Here is a 12,589-nt window from a genome sequence, read left to right as displayed (position 1 = left end):
AGTTATTGCTCTCAAAACTTTCCAACCATCTTATAACCATCTTCCTTACAAGCCAGTTTTAGTTAAGTACTTTTATATAAAAGTTCTTAGAGAAAATACTTTGCTGATTTTAAACAGAAAATTTTCTTTAGTACAAATAACGAAGATATCCTTCTGAGTTTTCTAACTACTCAATATTAGAGAGTTTTCTTCTCCTGTTCYACAGCTGATCTTTCAAAATATAAAAGCTGATGATCCTTCTTGCATTTTCTTAAATTATTTTGGATGAACCCAAAGTATAGAGATGTTGCCTGCAGGGTTCACTTTAGAGAAAAAAAAGTGGTATTTCAACAGCTTGARCAGATGTTTTTTTGGCTCTTAAGACCAAGAATTTTTGCCAAGAGATTTTTCTAAAGAAAAATACAGAATGATGGCAAAATGAACAAGTTAAATATTTCTGGAACCCTTCTATATCCTTTCTGAACCCTTCTATACGAAAGGGTCTATCCAAACCTTCCTAAAATCAATTAAAAAGACTGAAATTCTACAAGCCCAACTGCAGACTCCAACACTGTAWGACTTCAAGCTGTTAAATCAATGTTAGACAACATTTTGTGGAAATCCATCATGCCTTTTATCCATCCATCATGCCCGAGAACTGATCAAAATTTCTTCAAAATCCAGTTCTTTCCATCTTTAAGACACCCATTCTGTATGCTWTCCATACTCTTTGCCCAACAAAAGTAGTTAGCTTTTACACAGCTCATTTTTATGAACCACAAGGGTTCAGTTTAAAAGGAAATACTTCAGAAATTCACATATATACATTGTTAGCAACACAACATCTTTGGCACAGAATGAAGCCAATGAAGCTACTCACCATTTCTCTCAACACTTTACAGAATTTGAAATAAGTTGCTCTTACACCATGACTTCAGGATGTTTGTTTGCACTTATTATACCACCTATGTCACACAACACTGGCTTTGTACAAAATATTAATCTCTTAAGCAAGGTACTTTTATTCTTTATTTAGTTTTTTTTTTTCCACCAACAACACGATTCACGACTAAAATATACTGAACAAAAGACATCGGAAAGGGTCTTTATAYCCATACTATCTCCATCACCTAGAGAAAGTACTTTTCATGAGAATATACAACACTTCAGCCCTTTTCAGAAATCAAAAACATTTTTGTCACTGAAAATTAAATACCACRAAATGGTAGGAAAAAAGAGGTAATTTGTCCCTGGAACACAGGGCATCCGCTTGAGACAAGCCTGCTCTCTATGCAGCTGAGCACTGCTCAGAAGCAATGTTCTTTGCACTCAGCTCCCAGAGTAATCATCAGCCTCACAAAGGAACTCCTGCAATCAACTGACCACAAGAACTAAAAAGTTATTGTTGGGTCTCTTTCAAAAACTTTCCTAGGTGACACTAAAACGTCTGTAAGTATGGACAACAGTACTAACCTATTCCAGTTGCAACAGCTGAGTATATTACAAGGAGAAAACTGAGACTGGAAACAAAATTCTATCTAAACTAAATTATTGACTTGATTAGGATCATAGTGTAAATTGCTATAAAAACATCAACAGCAAAATTCTGAAYTCATTTTCAAACACGGATTAGCCAGTGGATGGAAGCAAAAGCAATCTTAATAAGCTAAGCTAGTTTGTACGAAAACTATAACTAACAGGAAAATACCAATGAAACCATTGCTGAATTTTTGTATTACAGACTCTGGCAGTTTAGAGTAACGTAGTCACAAGTCTATTGAGTAGGATAAATGTAAATGGATTAATGCTAAGTTATCAATTAAATATGGCTTCAATTAGATCACAAGAAAAGGAAAAAATTCCATATGAAGACCAAGATTTACCAGTGGAACTATTATCAAGTCTCTCCTTTTTATCTTTTCATAAGTTCACCATTACATGCAAAGAAAAGTATTTGAGCTAAAATTTTCAAATTGATGTGAAAATTTGAATTGTTAGTTTTTCTAAATACCATTATCAGTAACTGAGGGTGTAACATAAGTACTGCTCTCTCAATGATAATTCAAGYTCTACAGTAAAATTTAGCTTCACACTGAATTAACTCAACATAATCTAGYAATTTTYCCCAAATGAGATATTGAACATGGTACCATTACTAGTAGATGTAGTATTAAAAAAACTACCTTTTGTTTCATATATGCCTTATTCCAAGACACCAAATAATAACTCAACAATTTTATTTCATTTATTCCTCTAAAAAAGGCTGTATTTGGAGTCTCTCAGCAACTATAGCCACCRTTTTCAGCAGCATCTTTGCATATTTTTTACTCTGAGTACTGTCAATGCTAAAATATATTTGAACAACGTTTTCCCAGATTCTCATTCCTGTGTCTATGCTGAGAGTTGCGCCAGGCTTCTTGCTTTTCATTCTGATTAKCTTGATTAAGGTATCAAGTATGTAAAGCAGGTCTATCTCAATGCTTTTTCCTCCCCTCCATCCCCCAAAACTTCAACCTCCTTCCTCACAATTTCCTAAATTCCTCTCATTCCTAAAACCACTCTATTTAAAGAAAATGGATGCACTGGTACTTTATGTCCCAAATCAATGACTACATTCAGATTTAAAGCGACCGCATCTTAATGGAGATTTAAAAAAATCTACCAAATCTGAATACGATCTGCAGTAAGGTATACCTCACACTCCAGAAACKCTAAATTTCCAGTATCAGAAAACATTATGAGCAAAGAGGTAATCTATGCTGTGAGTCTAACCTCTCTGAGTGTTTAAGTAAGTTTCTTCTCTCAGGTAAAATGGAACTCAGCCAACCTTTAAGACCTGCAGTCAAGCTAAAATGAAATACTGTATGAATCCATAAAGACCACTCTTCAATACAGGTGATATCAGTGTTACTAAGTCTAATTTTTTAAGTCCAACTATATCTACCTATCTATATATATATATATACACACATGTGTGTATGTATACGCACAATGTATATATATGTATGTATATACACATACACACAGTGAAAAGGTAGGGCGTAATACTGGAGTTTTATGTACCRAAGAAAATTGGCAAGACATCTTGGCAATCCTTTGGCCAGATGGTAAAGGGTGAGATGGTTGGCTTTAGTCACCACCATATGTTCCTGAGAATCCATTATTTCCTCTCTTGGCACTCATGCTACCATTGAACAGACTATTTTCATACATTTGTTTAGCAAACAGACTCTCATTCTCAATCTTAAAATCTTTTTTCAAGGAATGCTAGCCTTAGCTGAAGTAACTTGGTTAGTTGCATCAAATTYTATTACACTTCATTTATTCATCCTTTTTTTAAATCCTCCATCTTACTGTGCATCCCAGAATATCTCTAGTCAAAGCCTTTGTGGCCTTTTGTTTTCACCCTTATAACATACAAGTGCCTTAACTACATCCACCACCCAAACTTTTCTTACTAAGATTCCCTCTTTGTTCTTCCATACTGCTTATGCTCCCCTATTTCTCACCCTTCTTTCTTGGATCTCCTCAAGAACCTGATCCAGGAACTCCTTTTATACTCTTATTTCTGTTCCTTGCCTGTCATGGTTATCTCCTTCTAACTCAAAACTTTTCAGCATTACTAATGACAACACTAATCAGTGACATTAAAACCCCTTTTTAACCTGCTTATATATCTGTCTACTTGACCTTTACCAGCATTGTTTTCCCTTTAATTCTGCAATGCCTATCTTTTCCATGTGCTTTAGTTCCCTCTCATTCCATTTATCCTCTTCTGCTTTCATTTTCCTTGACAGGTCTTCGCCATAATTGACTTTCTTCTTTTTGTCCTAACAATAAAAAGAATCAAACATGTAAAGGACACAAACCAAAATAACAAGTTTAAAAAACAGATATTGTAAAGTCTGAGCATRTTTTTATATTGGAGGACTGGACAAAACCTTATTGATACTGCCAAATAAGTAAGCTTCCCTTATCCAAGTAGTGTAAATTAATTTATGGACTAGGGTTAAAATACTGGGATCTTTTACCCGAAAYGCAAGTGAGAGAGAAAGCTGAAGTAGCAGCAGCTAACAGGTATTTTCTGCAGTATAAAGGCAAACACAGTAGCTGCATGTCTGTATAAAAAGTAATCAGAGTGGCATGATGGCTGGAATTCTGACACTGAGTGAGGTAATGTCTCCTGATCCCTTTTACATTCAGCTTACATACTTCATGTATGCCCTTTCTAAAGGAAAAGGACTGCATCTAGAATACCCAATGCCATCCTCAGTTCTTTTCCTTGCTGAAAATGAGCAGAAAGGTCTTAGATAAAGGTTAACTGGGAAAGAGCAGCATCTGAACTGGAATATAAGAACACAGGTCTATTGTACAGAGGTTGATGTTCTCTAGTAATACTCTGGGCCTGCTAGTAAAAAACAAACAAACAAGGAACAACAAAAAAAAMCACAGAAAATAAACCCCCCACCCCAAAACGAAAATCAATCAATCAAACAAACAAAARAGTAAAAGGGAATCTGGCTGTAGTTTCTAATATCTTTTTCTAGTATCTTCTTCACTTAGATGACAACCATTTTCTCTCAGAACTGTAACTGCAAGTGAGAGGAGGAATACTCCGTTTCAGTAATAGTGTGGTGGGAAGGGAAGGGATCAGATTTAGAGAGGCAGGGAATTAACATCTGGGACTGAGTAGAAAAGAAAATATGACGGTATGAGCTTTGGATGAATGGTATCYAAATTATTATGTAAATTACGGTATAAGTAAACTGTACCACTCAGCATCTTGTCTTTTTTGTTGTATGTTCAGGAGACTTTCTGAGAGAAGCCAGGCTTTCAGAAATGGAAGAGATGTAAATAAGCAAAATGGAAACATAAATAAAATAGAAAAACACAGGCCAATCCTGATCTTGGAACAAGTGGAAGAAAAGAYGCTTTATTGCTTCAGAATAAGGAAAAGCAGACTCATGGCTGGTAGTATCYCATTGGCAACAGATCCCATTTAAAGCTGGTCCATGTTCTGTATTTTAAGATGAGCATATAGATATTTATTTTATACATTATTCAYTTGGAAATTACACTCTGCCACATCTGAATGGCTTTTTGATTAAGTTTTATTGATACTGAGCACTAATGCTGATTTAACATGTATTCATGTGATATAAAAAAAAGCTAGTAAAGCAGAAATTTATCCAGAAGTATCTGATTTTAAACTACCAACAAATTCTACAAATCTCAGGTACTAACTAACAATTCAGAATAAGGTAAGGAAATGAATGATAAACACTGATATACTAACATCATCATCTACTTGAATAAACAGTTAAACTACTCCAAAACTACTACCAAACAGATTTGTCTTGTAAAAGACAAAAGAAGAGTTACTAATCCAACCTAAATCAATTAGCAGCTATTCTTCATCACAGAACTTCTAACTTTTCATTTCTAAGAAGCTTTATTTAATAGCTTTTACTACCCAGGTCACTCAAGGACAATTTTGCTGTGCCACAGGTTAATTTCTTTTGAACTCTTGGAATTAGTACATTCTTGSAAAACACTCTGGTCTGACGCATCTTTCCAAGACTTCTCAAAGAAGGTGATCTCAACAGTTATTTGCATTCCACTTGGAAAAAGTGGCTTTTGTTTTGTTCCATTTTCAGTTGCAGGAAGTTAAAAAAAAAAAAAAAAGAGCAATCCCAAGATTGAAAGAAACCCAAGAGTTTCACTGATCCAAAATATTTGCTGAGTTGCATCTTCTGAATTATTTTTTATTTCTGTGTGGAAAATAACATTCCAATGCAACAGAATACAGATAAAAAATAAAGACAACTAGAAACCCAACATATCATCATCTTTGCAAGATTAAGATAAAAAATATTGAAGATAAAACAGGTTCAGATCCAGCAACTTCAACCAAGAAATACCATCTGGCATTTCTCTAGATCTTGTACTTTGAAAAGCTGATAAACTTTTCCTCTGAAAGATGAAGGCAAATCTTATGGGAATTGCAAATAAATTCAGATAGAAGATAGAATATAATTGAAAAGAAGGATAACACAAAACAACATGATAGTTCTTCCAGAATTAGTTCCTATTCCTTCCTGAAACTAGTTCCTATAATTAAGGGACTGGAAAGGAGGGGAAAAAACAGCCACCCTGCAGAGAAGAGAGAAAAAGGGGAACTCTGATCTGAGCAAACTCCCAGAGGTGTGCCTCTATTTTACTTCCTGTCACACACACCAAGCAACAGAGCTCTTGGTATTTTATTTGGATGTACTGATTCCATTTGGGACTAAAAATTCTTACCAAAAAGACTGCAGAGGGATAACATCTATCYACAAAACTACTACAGAAGAGGCCAGTCAGGACTTTCAGAAAGGTATGCCAGTATAGTTAGATGTTCTGCATATGTTCTGTGGCACAAACCTCTCCCCTTCCAATCCAAATATGAATTCCATTAAAAAATGTAGTAAACGGAATTGAAATTTAGCTAGAAAATAATCCTGCATAATGCCTCCAAGAATCTTGCCTTACTCCCTTGACACAGCAGCCCATAAAGATTTAATGTTAGGTGAAAATGCAAACAGCTCAAAGAAGCTGTCTTTAACTCTGCAATGGAAAGATTAGCCTGAAACTGGCTAATACACTGGCTGTCATTTCAGCTAACAAACTCTAATCCAATTACTCTAATATAGGCTGTCTATCAAATCATTACAGTTACAAGACTAAAAACTGTAAGTTATGAAGCAGTGAAATTATTTCAGAATTTTTCTCTTCCATTAATACTACACAGATAGATCTTTTAGCCAAGTATCTTCCTACTCAAAAATACTAGTTATTCATTTAGTATGAGTAAGCAAATTATAGACAACATGTAACAAAGAAAAATTCTCTCCAGCTGGGAGCAATTTTTTGGGGTAGAAGAGAATACTGTTTTGGGGAGTCAATGAGACATGAAGAGCTAAGGAGAGTCCAATCACAAATAACAGTAATTGTCATGTTTATTCTGTTCAAGCTATATTAAAAAAAAAAACACTAAGAATCTCCATATTTATTTATGCTCATGTAAGAGAAGTTGCTTTAAGGTTTTTATCATTCCAGCCACAATGATTCAGACCTCACAAAAATTATGCATGATGTTAAGAATACATCTATGTATGTAACCTACTGCAACCTACTGGAGAGGTAATTTCTACATCTTTAAAACTACCAAGGTCTTGTACTGTTAGTATTGAGAACCTAAAAAAGGCTACTATGAGCAACCTGATATAATTAGGCCTGTGTTGAGCAGGGAGTTGGATCTCAGARGTCTCTTCCAACCTAAATTATTCTGTGATTCTATACTTCTTTACTCTCTGTTTCTCCAATTGCAAGAGATGCATCTTGAGTCACAGTGATGCTAAAAAAATACATTAGCAGAGTCTATTTGTAACATATAATCATGACATTCTTCAAAATGTGTTTAGTTAAGAAAGTTTCTTTATACTGTTAGATTTATGCAGTATTTTTCTATTGTTAGAAAAACAGTTTCAGTGGTTCYTTCTTAACAGCTCTCTGCCCTAGCATTCCTCTCTCCTTAGCTGCAATAATCTGCTGCATTTCATTCCTTCCATAATCAAAACAGATTACCCTCAAAAGGTACATCTTCCCTTTTCCTCCAAAGGCAAAAAATATCCCATGCTCAAGCATGAAAACAGCCATCCTGGTATTAAATGTTCTTTAAAAAATTTGTTACCTCCTACAGGAAATCTGCAAATTAGCCAGTGTTACTCAATTACTAYAAGTAGTTTTGAAGCCCTGATGGGAGCTTTCTGAGTAGAAAAACCTGTATATTAAAGGCGAGTATCTATGAAGTTCAAAGTATCTAGTGTACTGATGGTCCCTAGGCTTAAAATATTTCATAAAATAAGAAGCTCCAAGAACTCAAGTTTTATTCACATGTGAAGTTTAGTCCTTCTCTCGCACAATAACCTTTTCCTTTTAATTAATAAATGTAAGAAATTAGTAAATGTCATGTCTCTCTTACTTTTTGGCTGCTGCAAATGGGATAATGGAGTCAAAGTAGTTAAAAATGGTCCAACCTAGCACAGGACAGACAAGCCAAAATGCAGAGCTCTCATCTGGACTACACCCCTCGGAAAGGACTGCACTGACATGCACAGAGCAAGGAAACCTGGGTTGAACTGCTTGTTCAAAATAGCACTTGTGCTTTTTAGAGACACTGCTTTCAAGGATACAAAAAAACTATTCTTAAATAAGATCAGCATGTGTTTTCCCAAGATACATATCAGGAGCAGCATATTTTGTTATGTGAATTCATGTCTCTCACAACCTAACTCAACTGTCAGTGTGTTTCACACAGGGCATATTGCAGCCTTCCCAGAGTATATACTTTCAGCCACTAGCYATCAGGATTATATTCTGCTAAGCAGTAAAAGTAGAGTATTTATATATCAGTCTCTGAAGTCACCCAAATCTAAGTAGTGTGTTCTAAATACATTCCTCATCATCATTAACCAAAAGGAGTCAAATTACTTCATGAATACTAGAAAGATGCTTAGCTTTGTGTTTTGCTGTAGCCACAGTTGCAATCATCAAAAAATCCACTGCAATCTATAAACCATAGTAAAATGAAATGCATAAAATGAAGAAATAAAAMCAATTTTTGTCCATGTAGAGAGTTCACAATGTAGTACCAACAAACTTTTTATAAGCTGTGGTACACTGACTACCACAGAAAACATGATACTAGGTACAAAGTCTTTGGACATATTAAGGAAGACAGCTGAGGCAAGAAAACAGTATTTCCAATCTTAAATGATCCGTACATTTCCATTCTGAAATTAATAGATTATGTTGCCTACCATTAAAAAAAAAGAAAAAGATAATATAATGGTTTACAAGGTAAGACAAACTTACCTCAATGGTGCAAGTCTGGTTGTGTTTGACAATTTCCCCACTGTGCAAAGTCCTGATTATAGCAAAGTCAGCAGTAGCAGCTGCTCCTCTTCGGCTGCTGCATGTGGATGTTTCATCACCTTGAGATCGATTGATATCAGGCCCATCATGTACTGATTCATCATCTTTGCTGTTTGTTGTTTTCTTTTTCTTTTTCTGCTTCTTTGATGCATTCTGCCCATCAGATTGCGCTTTTCGCTGCCTAAATTGGGCAAGCTGCACATGAGAGAAAATCTCGTTAAGGTGAAAGTTTCTCTCTTCATTATAAAGGCTTATCAGCTGTTCCACATAAAGCTTCAAACTAATCACTACAGAAAACAAGCTGGAGGCTAATGCTGCATGTTTGAAATACCTGCAGATTATTCTTCTGTTCATAGTTCACTTAAAAAAAAATCTAAAAAAATATTAATGATTTCATTTTAGGYTTCATACTAGCCACTTACTGTTTCACACACAGATAGCTAGGAATCAAAACATTCACAGGTAAATGTAAAGACCAACTATGATGAAATAACCTCTACTTTCCTTATACCAAAACACATTTTTTAGTTTTGCAGTAATAAATACCTTAACATAAATCTACTGAAGTTTTTTTTAACTTTTTGTCCGAAACTAAAAAAAGCAAACCTTTCTACCAAAAAATACCATACCAATTTTTTAAAAATGTATTAGAACTTAAGAAAGCATCTCAAGTTACTGAGAGCACCATAATGAAAGGAAAAATACATAATTAAGGAAAAGTCTAACAACAGATAGCAAGCAAATTACAAGATACCCTACCTTGTAGCAAAACATGCTGATAAACAAAAAGTCACAGGTGAGCCAGACACAGAGTTGAAAAACCAATTAGTATGTAAGCTATTCAAATACTGTAAGACACTGCCTTTTGAAGAGCTAATTACTTTTAATCACTTTATAGTGGTTTACACAAGAAAATCCATTTAAAATATTTTATTCTTAACARGAACAGAAGTTCTGTTCAGATAAGAAAAACCACTGACAAATTTTACCATTTAAAATTCAGAATTAAAAAGATGCTATCAATAAAATCTGACAAGAGGTAACACTATTTTCCTATTTAAAAGTCCAGTGTAAACCAAGTGCTACATTACATTTTGTAAATGTAGCTGCAGAGTAAATAAAAAGTATTCAAATAAAGACCTAAAAGCTTCAAACATGTTTCACATCAATACTCAAATATCAGGTACTTTTGATAAGTGTGCTGTCATTTTAAGAAAAAGTTACAATAAATAAGGGCAGGTTTGCTTGTGATATTCACCAGTCGAGAAAGCCAGGTTTCCATTCGCCTTCTTCAGCAACACTCAGAGCAAGGMGGAAGCACAGACGCCCCTTCCCAGTCTCTTCCCAGCACTGTTCTGCTACAGCGCGAGCTGTCAGTCGCTGTGCTCTGTAGCTCTCACTTGGCCTCGAGATAGCTGTGAAGCCATAATCTAAATAAATACATCACTTGCAGATCGGTTCTGACTTCTCAAGTAGCTTACGCTTTTGTCCTGTTACTTGCATTTCTCCACAGGCTTCCTCAGCCTCCTCCCCATTCTTAGGAGAACTGACAGCTTGGCATATGGCTCCTGCTCTGTTTACTGAAGGACCTCAAGATTTGCTAAGCCAAATATGATCACCTACGTATTTAATACTTAGTTCCTCCYTATTTCACCCCCAATTAAATGTAGTGAGTTTTTCCCATTTCTTAAAAAATGTAACTTTCATTATTTCACAAAAATCTATCACAGTTTATCAGCTCCAAAGATGCTTAACAGAAAAAGAAACATTCTTCTTCTAACTTCAAGTTTAAGAAAAAAAACACAGATTTACTTCCTCAAAAATAGGAAGGATGAAAGTTCCAACTCTGTCTCCTTATGACATTACTAATTTTCCTAGAGGAGTAGATTTACCTCCACAAAATASTTGTCAATTTATCCAAAAAACAAAAGTGTTGTTTTTGCAGCACTGAAACAAAAGAGATGATCTGATTTCATGTATAAACACTGAGAGATTTTACTTTTTTATTTTTAAATAATAAGAGATGTAGTATCATTGGTCAAGAAACCTCTTCTCCAACTTGATGACTGAAACCTTCTGTAATTGAAAGTTAAGTTGGCTTTTTAAAAGCAGCTTTGCAGTCTTTATTTGTCTACAAAATTAGATGTGTAGCTCAAGGACAACTGAATTACTCCACGTATCTCCAGATGTCTTTTGAATATTTTAGCTGAGGCATCTGGGTATGCCAGGTTTCTCTGCTTTCAAAATTAAGCCGTTGATTTTCATTTTTAAAGAATTTACAGATTAAATCCTAACATCTGAATTATGCGCAGACCTTATTTTTTTCCCCTTTAAACCCTATTGAAGATGGGCACATATRAAGGCTAACTGCCTGTTCAAATTGAACTATTACATTTTCATACTATACAAGTTCTCAACTGACAATTTATTTCCAAAATACTAAATGCTCATACTTAACTACACTATTAGCGACAGCTGCATGCACTAATCATAGCAATTGTTACCCTACACATTCACATATACTCAAAATTGTCCAGCTACTAATGCAACACAGCTTCAAATTCACATTTTTAATCAAATTAAACAAATTAGAAACAAGTGAAGCATCATAACAGAAAGCTACTGCTGACCAACTACATTCTGTAGCACTCACATCAAGACAAGGGAGTCTCAGATACTGACTGCCTTCAGAAACCAAATTCAGGAAYGAGAAAACTGAGGATTTATCTACACTTCAACAAGCACGCAGAAAAAAGTCCATCAGCAGCCACAGGAACTCAKGAAAACTGTAGAGTTAAAGCTTTAATTTAAACAGAAGACTGCTCCCAGATTTTGTACTTGTAAAGCAATAACTTTTCCAATATGAGCAAAACATGAAAAAAAAATGCAAGCTGGTATCACTGCGCATTCCTCTGCCCTGTCTTCCAGGCCAAAAGTAARTCTGTGAAGAGCTTAACACTGTTTTTGTTGGTTCCAAATCTACAGTTTTGAAACAAGTGAATGCCATGCCTTTGCTGAGTTAGGAAAGCTCCAAGCAAGATCAAAAGATGTAATCACTGGAGTTACTCAAGGAAGAGGAATGCTTCAAAATCTTAAGCTGAAAGACGCTCAGACCAGGCACTCTGCACTGATCTGCACAAGAGGAGTGAGAAGGAATGGCCTTGGTAGGAAGGATGCACTTAACTGTGATGCAACTTTACCATCAGTTTTCAAAAGTGTTAAAAACTATCTAGTTCAAGTTTTCTTTCTCTACAACCAGCCTACCTGCCAGCAGACTGCCTCCACCTTATCCCGTCATACTCATATGACTTTGGATCCTCCAAATAGTACTGAATGTTAAAAAATTGATCTGTTTTTCTCCAGTAGAATATAGTAGCTGCTTTTGTTTCTTATCCTTGACCCTCATCTTAAGCATCTAAATAGCTAGTTATTTGCAATTTACAGGTCACAGGTTTTCCAAGTAGGCTTATAGTCAAAAAAGCAATCTTTGCATCAATTCAAAAAATTACATTAGGGAGTCTGTATTTATCCTCTGAATTATTTCTATCAAATTTGCAGTGTACAATTTAATTGTTAACTGGTTACAGGTAAATTGAAGTTTTAAGCTAAATTCTGAGAAACACTTTCTTTCCTT

General features: G+C 35.1%; 1 protein-coding gene across 1 annotated transcript in view; it reads right to left on the bottom strand.

The window, feature by feature from the left end:
• AKAP9 (A-kinase anchoring protein 9) overlaps positions 1-9,309 on the bottom strand; it is a 93,638-nt gene extending 84,329 nt beyond the window's left edge. The window contains exon 1 of the mRNA XM_085310565.1: positions 8,896-9,309. Coding sequence (XP_085166691.1) covers positions 8,896-9,309 — 414 coding nt within the window. The remainder of the gene's footprint in view (positions 1-8,895) is intronic.
• Between the last annotated feature and the right edge of the window lie 3,280 nt (positions 9,310-12,589).

Source organism: Rhea americana, unplaced genomic scaffold (assembly GCF_003343005.1).
Source record: "Rhea americana isolate MKP2758 unplaced genomic scaffold, rheAme1 scaffold_32, whole genome shotgun sequence".
NCBI classification, from domain to species: Eukaryota; Metazoa; Chordata; class Aves; order Rheiformes; family Rheidae; genus Rhea; species Rhea americana.
The sequence above is the reverse complement of the archived record's forward strand: the minus strand, read 5'-3'. Positions and strand labels throughout refer to the sequence as shown.